General features: G+C 41.5%; 1 protein-coding gene across 1 annotated transcript in view; it reads left to right on the forward strand.

The window, feature by feature from the left end:
* XRCC5 (X-ray repair cross complementing 5) overlaps positions 1–22,464 on the forward strand; it is an 82,164-nt gene that overhangs the window by 26,821 nt on the left and 32,879 nt on the right. The window contains exons 12-16 of the mRNA XM_019727052.2: positions 835–925; positions 3,294–3,427; positions 10,942–11,138; positions 18,367–18,460; positions 19,917–19,986. Of these exons, the coding sequence (XP_019582611.2) occupies positions 835–925; positions 3,294–3,427; positions 10,942–11,138; positions 18,367–18,460; positions 19,917–19,986 (586 nt within the window). The remainder of the gene's footprint in view (positions 1–834; positions 926–3,293; positions 3,428–10,941; positions 11,139–18,366; positions 18,461–19,916; positions 19,987–22,464) is intronic.

The following is a 22,464-nucleotide window of genomic DNA, read 5'->3' on the forward strand; positions in this document are numbered from 1 at the left end:
CCTTCAGTTTCTTTATTCTAAACTGTGCTTCTCAACTGTTAATGTGCATGGGAACTACTGGGGGGAGCTTGTTAAAATGAAGCTTCTGAGTCTGGAAGTCTGGGATGGGGCCTGAGATTCTGCATTTCTCACAAACTCCCAAATGATGCCGATGCTGCTGGCCTGTGGACCACGCTTTCAGTTGCAATGAAAGAACATAATATACGTATGTAAAGGAGCTTTTTATTAAGGCAAATCAGTGCAGGTTAATCACGGCCTTCTGTTTGCTCAATCCACTGACCTCCTCTTGGTTCTCATCCTTCTTCATGTGTCAGAACCTAGTGGGAAGAGAGAGGACCTCTATTTTCACAACCACCTTTGTTTACTGTAGATAAATGTTGAGGATGTGATTTTGTTGTGATCCTTGTGAAACTCAGTTTAGTTAGGGCTCTCCTATTTAAAATGCAAGTCTGTATTCCTTCCCATTTCCTGTTTCTCAAAAAACTTACTGTGGCAGAACTGGGAGAGAGACAGCAAATGTCTTGATTTGCATGTCTACTTTCCAATCACCTTGACTCTTCTCATTCGTAGTAGTTAGTGGTCATGCATTTTGTAGGTATTCTCTGATAGTCTTTCTCTGAGGCATTTCTTTTATGTTTAATATTCTTTGTACTGTTTGCAGTTATGTACAGCTAATAATGGAAATCAAAACATTTTACTTTCCATGTACCAGCGTTGAGCCATCTGATTTTTGAAATAACTTTTGTTGTGACACTTTCACAGCATTTGGGACCAGTTTTATATGTTTCCATTAATTTAGTTGTTTTTACTTTTACCTCCTTTCTTTCTCATTAGTGTTTAGTGTATGTGCAGCTGCCTTTCATGGAAGACTTGCGGCAATACATGTTTCCATCCTTGAAAAATAATAAGAAATTCATTCCCACAGGTGAGTTTATTTCCATTTTGCTCACTAATTGGCTCTAACCACAGACTGTTCTTGGGAAATCACCTGTCTGCAGTCAGTCGCTGGGGCCAGGATTTCACAGGGTGGAATTAGTTAGATCCGAATTACTTCCATGCACAATGATTATAAAGGTCTTGCGTCTTTCTGGTAGCAGGGATAGGTTTTCTGTGAACTCTTCGAGTACTCTCTCTAGGTTCCCCCTCAGACTTAGGGCTTGTACCTGGGGAGAAGCTTGCTAGCAGTGGATGGACTTTCTCTAGTTGTGAGCAGAACGTTTGTCCTTTGCTGAAGTGAATTGACATGGAGTGTGAAGCCTGTGACTCGAGTGCATCCTACATCAAATGCGTTGTAATTGAAAAGTGACAGTGCTGGAAATTACCTTTACTGCCTGCCCCTGCTTTGTAGTTTACAGTAACAGTCCAAGTCTCATTGTTCCATTTGTAGGAGTTACTAGGTTGGTGCAAAAGTAATTGCGTTTTTTGCAATTATTGTTAATCTATTAAACCGCAGTTACTTTTGCACTAACCTAATACTTCAAGATCGATGAGAAAAGGCCTTTATTCAGCATTTGGCTGCAAATGTCAAGGTATTACACAGAATGATTCTCACACACACAGATCCTGTCTTCTCTAGAGCTCCCAGTTTCACACAGTTGTAAGAAAATAGAAGAGTGGGCCAAATATAGACAACATACCATAAAGAACACACCAGGATGAGCAGGTGTTTTAGTTTACAAGTTTAAATCTGTGTCAGTGTAGGACTAGGGAATTGTGAGCTGAGTCTCAGAACTGGCTTCTCTCTGTATGTTTCTTTGGTTAAACCATTTGGGAGCAGTGTGCAGTGGAAAAGCCAAGAATCAAATGGCCCCTAGGGCTTGTATGTTTACCTTCTTCTAGGAATGAGTCCCTCTGCATCACGGTGGAGCCAGGTATGCACTTCAACATACAGAAGCTGCCAGCGTGCTCTGGAGTCTAACTCTCCCTCTGGCTAATTCCAAACTTTAAATGAGTAGAACATTTAAAAGAGAACTCTGTTCAGAAATTATAGACATATGTCATTCACTCAGGATCTGAAGCATTCAATAGCTCTTGATCTGTTGATCTGTTTTCCTGGGAGTGAATGTATTTTTGTTTGCATTTTCTCCATTGGGAAATGATTCATTAAAACTGTTTGGCGTAGTCCGCAAGTCAACGTTTAGGGGTGTGCAGTGCTTAAATGATCTGGCCTGATACCAGCTTGTAGTGGCAAATGGAAACCGCAGGTACCACCTCCTACTAGTGCCAGGTGGATCCTACAACAGTCAGCTTAAGGTGGCGATGGTTGTGCCAGTGCCCAAAACCTCCCCTGGAAAAGCCAAAAATGGGATCGAAGCGGCTCATGATAAACACCTGTACACTCTTTCATCTTGTAGTAGCTGTACAAAAGGGGTATTTTAGAAGGTGAAGAAGAGAAGTATAATCAACTATTTTAGGAACCGCTTCTTCTTTCCTATCTTTTGCCTACTGACTGTGAATGACCCAGAAATAGTGCTTCAGCTTTTAACAGCTGAACTGCTGTATGAGTCAGCAGAATGAAAGGTGCGCGTGGTAGTTTACGGGGAAGCCTTTGGGGGACAGTTGCCTTTCATCCACATTGCTTTGAGCTATGTAATTTCTACTGACTTGGTAGGGTCTTATCAAGGAGCACTTGCTTTCCGTTAGGTGTTAGGAGAGACAAAGACCAGGAAGTCACGTTTCTGCTCTCAGCGATCTTTAGAGTGAAGTGGGGTAAGACATGTACGCAGGTCTGCATATGTGCAGACTGCCAGGAGCTCATTCTGAGTCAAGGAGAGTGTGAAGGAATCTACTCACTCTGGTCCAGTGATGTCTTCCTGTTACGTTGGTATACTCTGATACAAATGATGTTAAATCCTTATAAAGTTAATGCTTCATGACCAAAGAGGATTTCCTTTTCTTTTTTAAAATGTTTTTCTCATTTAGCTATTTACTAATTTTTTGAATATTAATTCATTGAATACTGAATATTTTGAATTGCCATATACAAGTTGGGTTTTGTGTGGCTGTGGTACATTCCTCTGGAATAAATTCTTTTGCTTTTGATACGATACTCCATTGTCAAAAGTTCACTAAATGGTAGAGCTGGAAAGGACCTAAGAGACCAGCTACTCTAAATAACTCTTTGCAAATGAGAAAACAGACTCAGGTAAATGATTTGCATAAGTACAGAATATTTTGGGTAGAACCAGGATGTATAACCTGCCAATATTGCTATGGATGGAAAGCATTTGTTTTAAGGGAAAATAATGTAGGTAGTCATTTTTGTTCCCTGCTCTTTGTTTATCCTGTTTCAGAGGCACAGTTGAGTGCTGTTGATGCTTTGATTGACTCCATGAGCTTGGTAAAAGAAGATGAAGAAGAGGGCAGGATTGAAGACTTGTTTCCAAGCACCAAAATCCCAAACCCTCAATTTCAGCGATTATTTCAGGTGAGAAAGGAGAGATTAACCCATCTGTTTGTTTGTAGATGAGAGTGAACTGAGTGAAAAGTTAGGGTAATTGGCAGTCCCAAACAAATGTTTTGATCCTCTTAGGGCCTCAGTAACTCTTTCTTCTTCCCACTAAAAAAAGAAAGATACTCTGAGCTTTTAGAAAGAAAAAAGTAAAGCTAGATAATGCTTTTAAATTTTTTTCTGGAGAAAGACTTTTGGTTTTATTAAAAAACAAAAGGGTTTAGTAAAAAGCAGATTCTTTGATGCTTTTTCCAGGTTTTCTGCTCTATTTTATGTGAATCAGACTTGTCTTTGTTTTTTATATCCAAATGGTAGAATTTTTATGAACTGTGTAATAATCACCGTTAGGGAAGAAGTGTTCCAATGCCACATTTGTCAAAAATTTCATAATTCAAGGTAGCATAGAGGCCATATAAAGAGGTTATAGTATAAAGTTATTATAGAGTAAGTAAAATACAGAAAAATATAAATTATGGATTTCTGAATCTTGGGCCAAAGGAATTGGAATGTGGAGATTGGATTAAGGGAAACAAGATTGTTGACTTATATTGAGGAAGGGGAGGAATAGACCAGGGTTGAAGGGGAAGGAATGTTCCAGTCCTGGATTAAATTGTTGATAGCAGGACACAGGCTTCTCTGAACCCCTAAAAGCTGAAAAAAATCACAAACAGCTTTTTCAGGCAGAGGTTTCCCCACAGAGGATTGGAGGGCCTATTCCTGTGGAGGGTGGGGGCTGTTTGATGGAGAGACCATGGATTGTCTCTTCTGACTCACTTCTCAGAGCATCCTTAACTAACTCAAGTCCATAGTAGGGCCTATTGTAATTTTGAGCGATCTTCTACATAGGAGAAATTGCCTGCTTTTTTTTGTTTGTTTGTTTAAATCTTTTTTTTTTTTATTGGGGAATAGTGTGTACTTCCAAGGACTTTTTTCCAAGTCAAGTTGTTGTCCTTTCAATCTTAGTTGTGGAGGGCGCGGCTCAGCTCCAGGTCCAGTTGCCGTTGCTAGTTGCAGGGGGCGCAGCCCACCATCCCTTGCGGGAGTCGAACTGGCAACCTTGTGGTTGAGAGGACGCACTCCAACCGTGCCATCCAGGAGCTCAGCGGCAACTCAGCTCAAGGAGCCGTGTTCAATTTTAGTTGCAGGGGGCACTGCCCACCACCATCCCTTGCGGTAGTCGAGGAATCGAACTGGCAACCTTGTGGTTGAGAGCCCACGCTCCAACCAACTGAGCCATCTGGGAGCTCAGCGGCAGCTCAGCTCAAGGTGCTGTGTTCAATCTTAGTTGCAAGGGGCGGAGCCCACCATCCCTTGCGGGACTTGAGGAATTGAACTGGCAACCTTGTGGTTGAGAGCCCACTGGCCCATGTGGGAATCGAACCGGCAGCCTTCGGAATTAGGAGCATGGAGCTCTAACCGCCTGAGCCACCGGGCCAGCCCGCCTGCTTTTTTTAATGCTTATAATTCCTTTAAGTAGTGAAAAAAAACTTTTTGTTCTAAAATTAGAAATATGAACTTTAATATGTAAAGGTCTGACTCAGTGAATACTTTAGTATTCTAAGTGTAACCAAGTCTAAATTACTTGTATAAAATCCTTTGGTGTTTTTGACAAGTGGTATTCAAGACCCAAAGATCTTGCCATTTGTAGGGAAGGGAAGAGCAGACCAGTTGGTGTGGAAAGCTTGCAGAAACAGGTTGCTATTGATAGGTAGGTTGGTAAAGGAACATGCATGGTCAGGCAAGTTAGGAAAGTTTAAGAAAGTCTGTTTTATTAAGAGAAAGTCTGTCGGACAGAGCAAAGATGGCTACAGCCCAGGCTGCACACCTATAGGAGACTTGCAGCCCCAAGGGAGGAAGTGAGGAGGGTTTTGTAGGGGCTGTGCTGACAGGGGAGTATTGTTTGAACAGAAAATGCTGACTGCGTGTAAGCCTGTCGCTGTTTTGTGGTGTTTTCTGTTATCGCAAGTGTCGTGCAGGTTGGCCTGCAGGGTCTCTGGTCTCACTCCCCACATAAGAATGCAGGACATGGTGAGGCCAAAAAGGAACACCCACGGAGCCATAGATGGGGAGTCATACCACTATATTCTCACTGGCGGCTGGGTTGGAGACACAGGAAGCAGGAGCCACACTATCCGCAACCTGCTGTCCACTTCTCTCTGCCAACCCACCTCACTTGCTAGATGCAATCCGCCGTGCTAACTGCAATCCGCGCTTGCCAGCACCATCTTCTTGCTAGTCCCCACTTGCTGCTAGCGTAGCCACAGCAGTTATATTAGTGGCCAGTGGCTCACTGGTTACAGCTGACAGCCAACTAGTCACAGCTGATGGCCATCCAATCACAGTTGATGGCCATTTACTACCTGAGCCAGCACCTTTTCACGTGAGGCCGAGAGCCTGGAAACTGCTCTCTGGGGCTCTGTCACCACAGCAAGTTTGGCTCTGTCTGCAGGTGCAGGCCAACAGACATTTTGTCGTTTTCTTACAAACGTGGCTCTGTCTGTAAGTTAAGGTCTCTGAGACCTAACATTCAGAGATCTAACATTAAGTCAAGGTCTCTAACATTCAGAGACCTAACAACTATGGTGAAAAGTCAAACTTCTAATACATGGCAGATATGCTCACGATGGTTTCTGTTTATCTCCAGGAAGTGTTTCTTGGATTAAGGAGTAGATACAAGAACACAGGCAATGTTATCTTTCAGCGCTTTAAGAACTGGAAACTTTGATTTTTACAATTTATCAACTTTGTTTTCTTTTGTGGGATAGAGTTTTTAATATGGCTTATCTGTATAAAGAAGTGTCATCGCTAGGGCATTTATAAATTGAATTCACTGTTTTTAAAACAAATATTTATTGAGCCCTGTGCTAAGGATACTATAAGCTCGCTACTTGAAAGGACCCCTCCAGAGGAGTGACGGGAGTAGAGATATAAAACCAATAGATACAACAGTGGTGGTTACAAAATACTGTGGGAATAAGAAGAATGAGAGATTCTTGTAATTTAGTGACTTAGGAATGTGTCATTGAAGAAAAAAGAGGATTCATGATGTGACAAGGGCATGCCAGGAAAAAGAAGTAGCATATGCACAAGCCTGGAAACATGAGGAAGTGTGATATATTAACGGATCCACAAATAGTTTCATGAGGCTGGAGAATTGGCTGTATGGGAAAATGATAGGGAAAGTGGCAGGGTAGGTAAGTAGCATTTCGATTTTATCCTTTAGGCAGTGGGTAATCACAAAAGGATTTTGTCAGCAAGTGAGTGACGTGATTTTTAGAAAAGAGCTGATGGAGCATAGGGGATGGGCTTGAGACCAGTTAGGTAACCTCCAGTGGCCCGTATGAAGGCTTGAATTAAAGCAGTGACAGAGATAGTAGAGAGGAGAAAATTTAGAAGGGAGAGTAGTTGTGACTTAAGGCATTAAATGGTAGTTGATGAGAAATAAGAAGAATTGAAGTAACAAGATCCTAGCTTGGCTGACTGGAAGGATGGTGGCACCATTAATTGTGATGAGGCGTATAGAATGAACAGACTGAAAAGGTAATTCTTTTTTTTTTTTGTAAGTGTTAAATTTGAGGTACCTATTGGCTATCCCAGTATAGACACTCAGGGCAAAGTTGGAAGTCAGAGCCTAGAAGAGCATTCAGGACTAAATGTATAGATTTGAGAGCCCTTCTCATATAGGTGGAAACAAAAGTGAATGAGGTCACCTGGGAGAGTATGTCGAGTGAGAAGAAGAGAGAACAAAGTCCTAAATGTCAACATGTGAGTGGACAGTTAGGGATAGACATAAAAAGAAATGCTTTAAAAACAACAATAACAACAAGACATTCCAGCCTCCACCCTGCAAAAAAAGTCAGAGAGGTAGAAAGAACTAGGAGAACCTGGTGCCTATTGAGGCACAGGAAGACAAGAGTGTCCAGAAGAATCACAAATCAGACGTTGCTCGTTGGTGAGAAAGGAGCACGGCAAAGGGCCCTTAGGGTTTGTAGTTACATCTGAGGACTTTGAAGGCCCAGCGTCAGCGGAGGATTTGGGGCGGAGACAGGTTCAGTGCTAGAGGAGAAACAGGAAGGGGAAGAGAGAAGAGGACTGAGTAAGCTATAGGAGGACGTGGAACTCGGGAAGACTTTCTTTTTAGGTGAAATATTTATAACAGGGTAAATGAGCTGGGAGTAGGGGAAAGAGAGAGAGATTAATAATTTGTTGGCAGAAGGTTAATTTATTTCTAATTTTGGAAAGAAATGCTGAAAAGTCGATCTTTTGTCAGTGTATAGTTAAAACTGCCTTTAGATAATTGATACAGTGTTGCTAAAATCAACATACTACTAACTTAATATGTTAGCCATGTGACTTGCAGTTTTTTTCTCTAGTCTCTCAAATTGTAAAAATCACATTGAAGAATCATAATTGCTTAAAAGAGAAATAAGTAGATTGAAGTCTGACCTTCAGCTTCTGAGCCACTAAAAAGTGTCACTTTATCATAACATTTTAATAAATGAATTGGGATGTTTTGATTGAATTAATTTTATAAGTATTCCAGCTGACCTTTAAGAAAATATGAGAGGTTGATGCTTTAGATCAGGGGTGTCCAAACTTTTTTCAGCGTTTTTCACCAAGGGCCATATGCGGTAAAAGACACAGCCGGGCCACTCACTCGAGGTGAAGTACGTATTGCCTCACCTGGTTTATTTAAGTAAACTAAATATATTTTTGGAATTTGCTGCTGGCCAATAAAAAATGGATTGCGGGTCGCAGTTTGGACACCCCTGCTTTAGAGCATCCCTTGTAGGTCCTCTGTTTCTGACTTGTGGATGATGACACTGTTTGAAAGAATTGCTGTTCTTTAATAACAGTATGAACACTGCTAGAGTTCATACTGAAAACCTGGAATGTTTTTCAGTGGGGAGCCTGGGTAGGGTATTTGTCCGTGGTTTGTTCTAGTTCTTTTCCAAAAAAAAGTCAATTGAATGTCAAATAGACACTTCCAGAATGTGAAAGGTAGTCTGTGTTGAGTGTTTGCTTACTGCTTACATCGTTAGGGCTTTCTAAGCTGTTTTAGGTATTTTAACAACCTGAGGGAGAGCGCCGTGAATTAAAAATTATGCAGAGGCAGGTTGGAGGTAGATTCACAGGGCTTGGGATCATTTTGGTTTCCCATTTTGCTTCACATTAAACAGGCCTGATGTTATTGATGCTCCAGGGAAAGTCAAATCATTAGAAAAAAGGAAAACAGGAGTCCAACTGAATGTGCTATGGAGAAGGAAGACTTGTGGTTGGTGTATTGAAACAGGGAGCAGCACACAAAATTTCTAGAAGAAATCAGTACTTAATTCCTACCTCAGGAGTTGCTGAATTAGTAGAACATGGACTCTCGGATGATAGTTGCTATTTAAGCCTAAGTATCTTTTATTTCTTAGAATGGAGACTTCTGGCTTGTATTTCTATACAGGGTAGGAAAACAGTCCACGGGGTGGTATAAATCGTATATCTTATGTTAGGAAACAGTATTTTGAAATTACTGGAGCCATATAGCTCTCTGGTTTTTCTTCAAAATTACTAATGTATAAGTTGTTTAAAGGTGGGAATAGTAAGCGCCCTGTTCTCCAACCTGATTGGTCGGCCTGTAAAGGAACGCGCATGGTCAGGCAAGTTAAAAAAGTTTTTATTGTAAGAGAGAAAAGTATATAGGACGGAGCAAAGATAGCTACAGTCCGGGCTGCACACCTAAATGAGACTTGCAGCCCCGAGGGAGGGGTGAAGAGGGTTTTACAGGGGCTGTGCTGACAGGGGAGCATTGTTTGAACAGAATATGCTGACTGCCTGTAAGCCAGTTGCTGTTTTGTGGTGTTTTCTGTTATCACAAGTTTGGGTCTGTCAGCAGGTGCCGGCCAACATACATTTTGTCTTGCAGACATGGCTCTGTCTGTAAGTCAAGGTCTCTGAGACCTAACATGCAGAGACCTAACGTTAAGTCAAGGTCTCTAATATTCAGAGACCTAACACAACCTACTCTTGGAATTAATTCTCTAGCAATCAAAGGAAACATCAGTGAAGTGATAGTTTAATTTTTTCTCTTTCTTAATGGTATCTCACCTTTTTGCTTGCCTTCCTATATTCCTCGTAGGGTATTTATTTTTCTGGGCAGAAACCAGTCCTGCCAGGACCTGGCTTAGTGGACTGAAAGCAGTACGGGTGATTGAATGGAAGTGACTTTCCACTCGTAAAGCAATGGAGAACCTGCCCTGGCCTTGACCTTGGCCCCACTCTTGGTGTTACTTCCTGACACCTCTGTCCACAGCCAAAGAGTCCTGAGAAAGCGCACTTTATTCCTTCAACCAGTATCTGTTAGGTGCACATTATGTGCCAGACACTATTTTCAGCACTTGGAATTCTGCAGTGAACAAGACAAACAGGATCTCTACTTTCCAGGCGGAAGGTTAGGGAATAAACAAATAAACTGAAAAATTGATAAGGTAATTTTAGATAATAAATTCTGTGAGGAATATAAAACAAGGTTAGTTATAGAGAATAACTGCATGGTAGGAAGGGGAGGAGGGACTCTTTCATATAGTGTCAGGGAAAGCCCCTCTGAGGAGATGATAACTGAGCAGAAACAGAATGATGAAAGGGGGCCAGCTCTGTTGAGATCTTGGGGCAGGCAGAAAAGGCAGAGGGAGCAGTAAGTACAGGACTCCAAAGCTGGAATGGGCTTGGATAAGAGTGAAACAGGAAGAGCCTGTGTGGCTGGGTTATGGTGAGTAAGGAGGGTGGCAGGTGACGTGCTAAGGGAGGCATGCGGGGGCTACATGATGTGTGACTTTAGGACGTGGTCAGGAGCTTGTTTTCAGCTGACTAGTTAGGGGAGACCAGTTAGAAGGTGAGGGTGGGAGCCCACGTGAGAGGTGATGGGACCTGGACAAGAGTGGTAGTCATGGAGATGGGCAGAAACGAATGGGCTGGTGGAGAATGGCCTACACCCGCACTCCATGGAGGTTCGGACCAGACCAGTATTCTCAGGTGTCCCACAGATGTCTTCCTGGGACCCACTGAGCATGGGCAGCTCCCCCACACATTGTTTTCTAAGACTAAGCAAAGGAGAAAGCAGAGTGTAGTGAAGGGAGATAAAGGATTATAACCCAAAAGTTATAATCCCACATTGTCAGAGGCTCTCGGAATTGTGTGTCTTCGGGAACCTTGTGTATTCTCCAAGTAGTGAAGTATCAGCCTCTTTTTACAAGATGAGACTCCTTTCCAGGAGGGCTTCAGTGGGCAGTGCTGCCAGGCTTGGGTCTGTCTCCTAGTTGGTTTGGGCATTATGCACGTCCTGCTAACCACAGAGTTTCTGGGCCGTCTCTCTGTTCTCACTTACCTGTGGTCGGACTCAGAGCCCCCAAACGAAACATGGAGGATCCCTGATCAGAAACGTATAATGAAGCCCTCTGTGATGTCCACATCTGTGTTTTAAAATCCTTATTCCTTTTCCACAGTGTCTGCTGTGCAGAGCTTTACATCCCCAGAAGCCTCTGCCCACAATTCAGCAGCATATTTTGAATATGTTGGATCCCCCCACTGAGGTGACAGCGAGATGTCAGATTCCTCTCTCTAAAATAAAGACCCTTTTCCCTCTGACTGAAGCCATCAAGAAAAAGGATCAAGTGACTGCTCAGGACATTTTCCAAGACAAGTAAGTACTCAATGTAGTTGCATTTGACCTTGGAGTACATAAGGCTGGTGCTCGTCATGGACTGGGGCTCTGGAATTAAGGATTATACATGGGTGTGTGGAATCACAAAGGCGGAAGGAAGAAACCTGTTGATATTTGACCCTGGCGTTGAAAATACTGGTTTCTCATATCTGTCCATTGCAGGTGTAGTTTATCCTTGCTGTTCACTTGGGATATTGAGCTACCTTCTGGGTTTTTTGAGCAAATTCTTGGTGAATTATATATGGAGTAGGCCAAACAGTTTTTAATATCTAAGACTAAATTTTACCATTTTTAAAATAGGGTTCTGGGCTTGAGGGGGAGGAGGTGAAATTTTTAGGTTTTAGGTTGGGAGGTTAGGTGTCAGGAAAATAGTGATATTTTTGGAGAAAATGTCAGGAAGAATGAAAAACCTGGCCCTTCGGTTAAGCTATTACTATTCAGTGATGTACTGGGTTATACCATCAGTGAGGTATTTGTACTTTAAAGACTACAGAATGCTTTTCATATAATCTTTAAATCAAGCTTTCAGGTAGCTATTTTTTCCCCTCATCAGATTTTTTCAAAATCTGTATCCATTTCCATTCAAAGCAAAGCAAAAACAAACCATAAGAAGTTGCATTTGGTTATCCAGAATCATTTGAGTGTATAACATTGATTTTACCAGGGTTAGGTTTGGTTATTGGTGACTTCTCCCCCCAAATCAAAATGATCTATTCATTGTTTTAGGTTCATTCTGAGATCCAGGTTTAGACAACAATTTTTTTCTTTGATTTCCTTTTTACAACTGTATCTTTATGGACGTTTGTTATTTATAAATGCCCCATTGCAAGAGTATTGAGTAATTTCTAGAAATCTTCACAGGGTTCTGTACGTTTTTACATTTAGTGAATTATCTTCAACGTTGAATACAAAGCTTTGTGCTTTCTGTGGCTCTTTAGAGGTCAATACCCTTTGTCAGAACAGGGGGGGAAAAATATCATGGGGTTGATGGATTCTATCCTGTGCATTCCTAACACATCCTGCAGTTTTATATTTCTCTTTAGGCTCCCATGCCTTCTACGTAGGAAGACTGTCCCTAAAAATCCACTTTCCTTCTACTATCCTCATCCACCTATATCCTCTGGATTGGTATTTTGAACAGTTCAATACAATTCTGAGTCCCTTTCTTCCCAGGACAGCCTGGCTTTAGTCTCGCTGCAGTCATCTGGCTATTCTTTCTGTGTATTAAAGCTCCAGTTCATGATTTTGATTATCTACTTTTGTGGGAAAGAAAGGGTCGTTTTCCCCTCTTCCAGTTGATTAAAATGTAAATTAGCTGGTTAAAAAAAACCCCACATAGACCCAGAAGGCTTTTGTTCTGTGGCTTGATCCCTGCTATGCTTATACCTTCAGCTCTAATCCTACTACTCACTCTTTTCAGGAAGCTGAGGGTGCTGGCTGTACTTTGTTCTTTGCTCCCATCATGGTTTGCGACAGCAGAGTGATCTGCCTAGAGCCTGAGAACGATCTCACTCACACACACCTACGCGTACTCCTATTCACTGCCCTTTCTTCAGAACTCTTAAAACTTCAGAAAGTTTTTAGGAACTGCAAACATGATGCATTTAACGTATATTTATTAAGTACCTCCTGTATTCAAGAAGAGTGACTCAGTCCCTTCTGCAAGGTTCTTAAAGCCCTTCATTTTTATAATGCTCCAGTCAGCTTTAGAGGTACTCTCCATAAGGAGAAAAAAGTTGCTAACAACTAGCTATGTTTGTTGTGTATATTCAGCATCCCTGTGTCAAGGGTACATGTTTCTAGTATAAGGGTGAGGGGTTAAGATTGGGGAGTGGGAAAATGTCTGTTCAGGAACTGTCAGAGGCCAAGACAAGAGCCCTGAGCTGGGGTCACTAGTTTTCATTTCAGCTTTGTCAATCTTGATCTGATTTTGCTTAAATAAATTTACCTTGATGAGAGTTTCTCCATCTAAAAACATCCTCCATCTAAAAACATCCTCATCTCAAGAGGTATTATAACAATGAAATCACAGATATTAAATAAAGCACTTTGAACTATTTGGAGGGAAGGCAGTAGTCAAAACCCAAAGCAATAATAATGTCATTATTAATGAAAACATTGACCACTTGAGATCTACTATTCCTGCTGAACCTGTTGAATCCCTAGTGTTAGAAGTGATTTCTTCATTTCAAGAGGGTAAAAGCAGCATCTGACATTGTAGTCCAATATTAGTACTAAATATTACCCTTCTATAAAATCATTGCTTCCTTTAATGTTGCTGGACACTGTTGAAATGAAAATGTCATCTCATCTCTCGAACAGGGAACTTGCCTGAGAATTAGGACATCTGAGGTCTCATCCTGCTTGTGCAACTATCTCTTAGGTGATCTTGATTATTTCTTTTTTTTTTTTTGTCTCTATCCAGATAGCCTAAAGTTTTCTACTTTTTCAAGTCCCCTAGGGCTCCCTGCCACTTACTTTCAGTAGCCAGTTCCATGTGAATTGGTTGCCTTGCTCTGCAGTGCGACCTTAGGTGGCAGTGGCTTATCCTCCTTAAGCCTCAATTTCCTCATGGGCAAATTGGGATAATAGGAATATCTGTATCCTAGAGTTGTCATGAGCGTTAATTGAGTAATATATGCCGTTCACTGTCTTATCCCTAGATCCCAGCACAGTGCCTCCCACACAATATGAATACAGAGTGTGAGGAAATAAATGATTTACAAAATCCTAATCATGATCCTGGCACATTTGCGGTGACTATGATGGTGATGATGATTTTATAGAGAAAACAGAGACCAATAGGTGGGAACTCCTCAGTTTTTTGGCCCGTCTTATCTAAAAACGTATCTATTGCTTCTACCTTTACTTCTTCTTTCCTGTCTCAGTGAAAGAGGTTACCTCATGCTGTCCCAAGTTAATCCTTTCACCTATGTCCTGAGATGCCGTCTTCTGTCTCATCTGGTACCTTAGTCCACTAATAATTTTTTCCTACTTTCTGTATTTTCAGCTTCCCCCTCTGTACCAGCTCCTTTCCCTCCACACATAAACATTTTATTTCCTTTCCTCTACAACAAAATAATCCCCTCACTTCCCCCCTCTGATGACTGCCTGTCATCCTCTTTCCTTCCATAAGCCAGGCTGATTGGAAGAAGAGTCTACACTGTTTCTTTTCCCAGCACTTGTGAGCGTGGCTTGTGCCCCCATTGCTTCCCTGGAACGGGTCTTCCAAAAGACACTAACTGCTGAGCTTACTTCAGCTTGGCAGTCCTTTTCCTTCTTGACCTCTTTGTGGCACTTGACATTGTGAATTCATTGCCTCTTTAAAACTCATGTATTTCCTTAACTTCAGCTTCTCCAGGATTTTCCATCTAAACCATGGACAGCTCCTTGTCAGATTCCTCGGGGCTGCTTTTCTTTCCCCACCAACCTTGACTGTTAACGTTCTATAGGACTCTTCCTCCGAAAGAGCTGACATTGATTGGACACGGCTACCCATGTGCTGAGTGCTTTATTCACATGTATTACCTGTTTGGGTCTTCATGACCATTCTGGGAAGTAGCTTCTTTTATTAGCCCATCTCAAAGCTGAGGACACAGAGGCTTAGAGAAGATAAGAAACTTGCCCAAGATCATATATAGCTGGTTACATGTTGCAGTAAGGATTTAAATGCAGGCAATCTGACTCCAAAGCTTCTGCTCTCAGCCATGATGCCATATTGCCTGAGAAATGCATGTTCTAAGACCTTTTATTATTTCACATTACAACTCTCCAAAAACTGCTAAGTATCTGTGCATCTAACGTATTTCCATCCTATCCATTGGCAATCTTCAGTGTCTGTTCAGTATGTCCAGAAAGGACTTCATCATCTGTCTCCTTCCAAGCTCCTTTCCAACCCTCTTCGTGCTGTTATTCTCTGTTTCAGCGAATGACACCTGCTTTTCTAGAGAGCCATCATTTCTCTTTACTTTCCATATCTGATTGGTTTACCAAGTTGTATTAGATTTACCTCAAATCTACTCCTTTTGCTTCAGGTTAATATAGTAGCAAATAGCATTGATCTTGGAGTCAGATAAATTTGGATCAAACCCCAAGCATTTCCTTTTAATAGTGGTTAAAATTGGCAAGTTGCTCTGTGCCAAGTGGCGATAACAAATACCTGCCTTCCAGAGGCTGTGTAGGAGAGTGGTTGAGAGTTCAGGGTTAATTGTGGACCCCTTACTAACTGTGTGCTTTAGACAAGGTCAGGCCCTTTTGAACCTTGGCTTGCTCATTTGTAAAAGGACAGTAATAATAACTAACTCATAGGGTTGCTGTGAAGGTTAACTGAGATACTTAAAATAAGTATGTTTAGCAGAGTGACTAGCACCTGGTAAGCTTTAAAAAACAGTTAACTCTTATTAGCACTGCCCAATGCCATTACTTTTATGTGGGCCTCCATTTATCCTGCTTCACTGAGATGACCCTGATTTTGTCATTCTAGTCGTATACCTTTCCAGTCCATTCTGCATTCTGTTACCGGAATGATTTTTTAAGAAACAAATCTGATCACATCACTCCCTTGCTAAAATTCTTTAAGGCAGTGATTCTGTGTGTGTGTGTGTGTGAGAGAGAGAGACAGAGAGACAGAGAGAGAGAGAGAGAGAGAGAGAGACCAAACCTTTTGATAATCTGGGGGTTCACACATTCCTTGGTGCTGTCCTCGGACCCCTGATTAAAAACCTTTGTTTTAATGGCTTTCCATTACCTTCAGCTTAAAATCGAACTTACACAGGTGAGAAAAGGCAGATAAGTATTTTTCTGTAATCCAGTTATCTAGAGAACCACTTCCTTTCGTCACAGTTTCTAGGCTATAATACAGATATTTTCTGTCCTTATCTCTCAGTACTTACCAGCCAGTACCTCAGGCCTCAACCCAGAATAGCAGCTTGCTATCTTCTCTCAAGGATATGCTGCTTACCACAATATTTTGTTAATTGTTTATATATTTACCTTCTTTATTTGAACTTCTTAAAGGTGTTGATTGTATATTAATTTTTGTATATTTAGAGTCTACAGCCTAGCTTAATGGCTGACACATGGTATTAGGTAAATGTTTGGCTAAATAAATGAGTTACAAAATTTGTACCTATTTATGAAAGAAAATGAGAAAAGGTGAAAGAACAACAAATTATCCATGGTCCTGACGTCCAAAAGCATCAATTCTTGACATTTGTATGTGTGCTGTGACTTTGCGTGGATAGTTTCTACCTTCCAGGGCTCAGCTCCTCCATAGATAATTTGGGGAGGAGAGTCATTGTCCTTTCCCCCTTCAAATAGACAGTATGAGTTTAATATATGTAGGATTCCTAATCGTGCTGTTAATGATTCAATCTTGAGATTATTAACCATATTAAATTTTCACTACTTTCTGCTTATTCCTGGGCCTGCCTTTACCTGCCCAGTTCTGGGGAATTGGTATATATATCTTCTTATTTTTCCTTCCCTAGACTCTTACACTGGAGGATTTAAGAAATTCTTTATGTGACACAACCCTGTATTCTCATAGAACTTAGCATAGTGCTTTGTATGTTTAATGCTTCTTAATACCACTATATAAGTTAATTTGTAATTTTGGAAGAGAATACATGAGTAATTGATATACTCATTGTACTTAACATCACAGTGTTTTCTTAAGGAGCAAACTGAAGATCAGAGAGAACAGTAACTTATACGACTCTAAACTCTAGATATACTAAAATTAATACAAAATCAATACCTTCAAGAAGGTGTGAGATTCCAGGGCTAGTGAGTGGCAAAACTGAGGCTAGAATCCATGTCATGTCTTTTGTCTCCAAATCTTTATCAGCACCATGTTGTCTGTCTCTTGGGGACAACTGGCAAAGGTTGAAATGGTTCTGATTTTTTGAATGAACTCAAATTCTGATGGAATTTCATGCTTGGATTTGTGCATTTTTCCTCCATTTTTGCCATCAAGGCTTCATGCATTTATTATTCTATTTGAAGGGAAAAGGTCAGGCTGACTCAACCCTTTTAATGTTTCCTGGTCCCCATCCTCTGTCTTCTACTTTTCTTTGCTTCTCAAAGGGAAAAAAACAAGTGGTGAATGGGAAAGATGTCAAGTAATAAGACTTTTTATTCATGTTTTGTACGGCTCTAATGATTACTTCAGTCCTTTCATCTAGCTGTAAGGACATTCATTATTGAAATATCATTGAATAAGCCAGTTTATGCCTTGTTTTTCTTTGCTTTATTTTTAGGATAACCTCCTCTTTATGCTTCACTGTTTGAAGGTTGGGCTTTTTGAACAAAAGCATCACATTTAGAAATACTAGATCCTAGAAACTAATTTCCCTTCTCATTCAGCCCTTCTTGACAGCTGCTTTTGCCCCAGATTGATTATTTGGGAGAAGAATCTTCCTATCTCTATGTTCAGCAGCTTAAGGGAGATTATGGTCAGAGTGTTTGCATTTGATGTTCTTCTTCTGTGCAATTAACTTGACCTCCTCTTGACTTTAAGGCAGGCTGTTAAAGCCAGACTATTACTTGAGGCAAGATGTTTGATACACTTCCTGCGAGTCATCTTTCCCTTCCTACACAGATGCTATTGGACTCTGTTAGCATATTGCCCAAAACAAAATTAAGTTTATAAAAGAACAAATTAAATGTTTTCTTTTGAAAGTGGATTTTTATAGTTTGAGACTTCTCTAAGAGCAAGCTTTTGCATATTTAATCATGGTTTGTCTGGTAGGTTTTGGGAGCTGTAAGTGGAAGCTCTCACATACATGATGGAGAAGATGGGTTATTAGATGCAAAGGTGTTCTATATATATGGAAAAGCTAATAGCTATCAATTCGGAGACAGAAACTAGCAAATAGTATCTGAAGGGTGAATGGGTTTCTTACCGAAATGTTCATTTTCCATTTCCTATGCTTGCAGTTTCATCTTTTGAGAGGGCTTTATGATGCAACTACTAATTATAATTTCTGTGCTGCTGTGAAACAAAGCCAGGGCTGCTGCAGTGAGGCTGTCAGGAGCTGGGCTGGCAAAGGGAGGCAGCCTGTTTGTAAAGGAGGACTAAGTGCGGCTATTTATTTTCGACACTTGAAAAATAAAATTGTACTTTTCACATTAGCAGTTCTGGGACTTGTATTGTTTCTTCTGTTTTAAGCAGGGGGCGGGGGGGAACCATTTATTTCTTTTCCAGCCATGAAGAAGGACCCACCTCTAAAAAACTGAAGACTGAGGAAGAGGGAGCTCACTTCAGCCTCTCCAGCCTGGCTGAAGGCCGGGTCACCAGGGTAAGCAGAACTCCCCACTGTGCTCTCCCCGTGTCGGGAAGGTTGAGGCTCAGGGAGATTGCATCAATTTTTGTTAGTCCTTTAAAATGTCACTTGCTCTGTATATAAGCCATACAGGCTCTTCCCACACTTCTTCCTTTAAGTAATTTTCAGTGAATTACCTATAGAATTATCTTTATGTATATAGTACACAGAGCACAGCATAATACGTAGAGCATGGAACAGCTCAGTGGTAGCACTTTCTGTGGAGATTTTGTCGGCTTCATTTTGCTGCTTTCTATTTAATCAAGTTGATAGGATAAGTGGGGTTGATGATATGAGTCAATCTCCAAGTTTATAAAATTTAAGAGTAAAACTCTATTTCTTTTGTAATATACAACTTCAGAACAGGTTTCACAAGTTCCGATTTCCTCAAACCAAGTGTCCTTTAACACTCGAGATCTTTCTTTAATGGGAAGGTTTTTGGAACTTGAACATATTGCTTTATTTTAAGCGGCATTATTTTGAATCAGTGGATCTTAAAAATTGTTCCTTACTAGCTAGCCAAATATACTAGGAAAGATGATTAGCCCTGGGGCCTACTTTTTCTCTACCTCAGAAAGAAATGCTCTCAGAAAAACTGAATGTCAAGAATGAGTTGGCTTTATTTCAGTGGTTTTAGTGAAGGAAAAATAATTATTTGTTCTGACAGCTATACCAGAGTAAACTGGAAACTTGAGTACATTTTGTGCCCAAGTTTACCGGCCATAATAGAACCCCACTGTCCTCTCCCCTATGAACTGAATGATACTTACTTAGTCCCTATCAAGGCAGGACAGGAAGAATAAAGACATAGTATGATCAGGAAGGGCCATGTAGTTGGCAGAGATTTTCATCTTTGAAACTTGCCCACCTTGCACTGCAGTAAACCTTGATATATATCTGCTTTTATTTTGGGGGGACATGTTCAGTTTGGGCGTGTTTATATATTCTACCAAAACTTCAATGCCAAAGGCTCAGCAGCAGTCCCCCCCAGAAAGGGCAGTTCAGTGCATCAAGCATCGAGCTGTTGTTTCTCATGTCATCTTAGTGGGACAAATATATTTTGAACGGACCCCACACTGCAGAATCTTCCCCTTCCTAATGGGTTGGGTGTCAGGATGCACAAGCCGTCTGCCACATAAAGGCTTCAAGCTGGCCTGGCTGGTGGCTTGGTAATATTCTGACCCCTCTGGAAAGAAGTCACTTTGCATAAAGGGAGATAAGTGAAAGTGCAGACACGGGCTGTTTGGCTCCAGGAATCGGCTGGCTTATAACAGAGCCCTGGAGATGAAAATGACCACAAAGGGACCTTCACGTTGTCTGTGGTTTTATTTTATAAGAGCACACTTCCTACATTAAGCCATCTTATCTTGCCTGGGGTGCAGCCAATAACGAGAGGTGATCTGCAGGTTTATTGTCTGTGGGTGTATTCCAGGTTGGAAGTGTGAATCCTGCTGAAAACTTCCGCACTCTAGTGAGGCAGAAGACCGCCAGCTTTGAGGAAGGTGAGTGACACGCCGTCGGCTCTGCATTTCAGGGGAGATCCTTAATTAGGTTAGTAGGTTTAGGTCTAGATTAAGAAGTGTGGCCTTTTGTTACAGTGCTGCAGAGAGCGGTGTATCTTTGTGTTCTCCCATGTTAGTGAGTTCACTGAGACAACGAACGTCATGAGCATATGAGGATAAACCCAGCACAGGTCTGCCCAAAGGAAAAATAATTTGTAGGTCTCCCTGGTAATAAAACTGTAGGCCAGGACCTCGGAGCTTTTAGTTCCACGTCTCTGAAGTTCTTTGGGTTACTGTGAGTGAGCTTGGAAGAAAACTTTTTTGTGTTGTGTCTTCCTGTTTTCTGAGACTCATAATTCTTCTTCTACTCCTGAGGGTTTGAGCCCCTTTACAGTGGTCCCAGAAAGACCTGGCGGCTGCCCCAGATTTGATCCTTCTGAAATTGACCATGTCCTCACAGTTTTCTTATCAGATATCACCAAGAATCCGTTTAGGCTTGGGCTAATATTACAACAGCTTCCAGGGACGGATAGAGGGTCTTGAACTAATATTCATACACTCAGTTGTGTTCAGGTTCCTGTTCATTTACCCTTTAAAGAATGGCAACTGGTGCTTGCAGTCCTGCGGCTTCGTGTATCCAACCGTCCTCCTTGTTGCTGGCCAGGGTCAGGCCTGTGCGAGCTGCCTGTGTGTTTATGTTAATGTGTGTGCAGAACTGTCCGCTTCCAACTTCTTGGCACTTTATGGGGAGAAATGGCTCCTGCATGCCTAGAGCACGACACCTTTTTAGTTGAATTCTCTGTAGTGCCTGGCATGGGTCTAGGGCACCTTACCACTTAGAGTCTCAGAATCCTAGCACGATGCCTGGACCTGCTCTGCCGTTAACCAGCTGAGCCTGAGAGAGAGCATGGAATCTACCAGGTCCTGTGCACTCTTTTAGGCAGGGTGTGAATATTTTGCTTTCAGATCAGAGAAGAGTTTTTTTGCCCTGTTAAGAACTGCCATATTCTTAGCAGGAAAGCTTTTGAGTTTTAACACAAAACTACATCTGAATAGAAGATGGAAATGTAAAAGTGACAGCTTTCTGGAAGGATTGGTGGAAACAGTACTTCAGAATTTCTCTTCTTCATGTATTGCATTGATCAGAGGAGATTTGCCCAGCATTGCACTATGCTGCTGTCTGTTTGGCTACATACTCTGTGTGTTGGGAAGGGGGCAGAAACATGCTGTGACAAGTCAGTGAACGCTATGGTCTAGCATGATGATTGTGTTTTGGAAGAAAGATTACGGCCATCTTAGGTTTTGCTAATATGTTGTAAGTTACTTCGGCCAAAGTCAAGGGTCCTCCCTTTGGAAGTGATTGGCCTCTATGGCTGGTGTCAGCATGGTCTCTTCAGGGCCTAAGTAAGTCCAACATCGTCACCATTATAAAGGTAGCTAGTTAGTTGGTGTCCACTATGTTCAGGTCGTTGTACTAGCACTTTGCTGTATTCTTGGTCTCAGTTACCCCGCACAGCAATCCTGCAGCACATGAGCAAGTAGAGAAATGTTAGAGCCTTAACAGCTGGTGGCAGAATGCTCTGAAAAAGAGAATTGTTTTAATTGGGAAAATACTTTGATATGTGCTTGGGTAGAGACGGCGTCTCTGTCCCCAGACTTGGTTGTTAACCAGTGCTGGGTTCAGAGCAGCGGGGAGTTACAGTGTCATAGAGGCAGATAAACCAGAGCCAGTCAGGAGAGGAGAGGATGGGATGAAGAGAAAAGGCATAGAAGGGAGAGGGAGAGGAAGTGAATGCGTTTATGGAAGGGCACAGCATTCTATAATATGTTCCCAACTCATGACTGCAAATGTTCAGTGTCAGTAAAACTGGAATGCGTGGTTTTATAGTGCTGCGTATGAGGAAACTGGCGAAGTGGCAGTGCTTTGGGTCTTGAATTACATCAGGCAGAGCGGAGAAAGCACCTGAGAGCACAGGAGGCAGAGTCTGAAGAGATCGAGAGTAAATTCCGGAGAATTTGCTCCTATCTTAGGAAAACCTAATGTTTCCCCTAGGCCATAGAATTGGGGATTTGAAGCAGTCCTGTGAAAATAACAAGGGCAGTGATCCCTAGATGGCATATAGGTTACAAAGAGGTATTATCATCTCCACTTTACAGGTGGAAAAACTGTGAAACTGGAAGAGATAAACTTCCCCAGAAATCACACAGGGGTTCAAATCTATTTCTCTTTCAAATACTAGATTTTTTTCACTCAACCTTACTGTTTCTCCTAACCCTAATGCCCTCCTTTCCTACATTTTTTTTTTTGTTGTTTATTTAAATACTAATAAGGTCACGAATTTTAAACCTTGTACTTATAGACGGTACTTTTGATGAGTAGACCATCCTTTTATGTTGGATGGGACTGAGTCCTGGTATATTGCTAGTGTTGTGATGGCAAATGTCCCTCTGTACCTCCATCTAGAACTTGGTCAGTGA

This window comes from Rhinolophus sinicus, linkage group LG01 (assembly GCF_036562045.2).
Source record: "Rhinolophus sinicus isolate RSC01 linkage group LG01, ASM3656204v1, whole genome shotgun sequence".
Classification (NCBI taxonomy): Eukaryota; Metazoa; Chordata; class Mammalia; order Chiroptera; family Rhinolophidae; genus Rhinolophus; species Rhinolophus sinicus.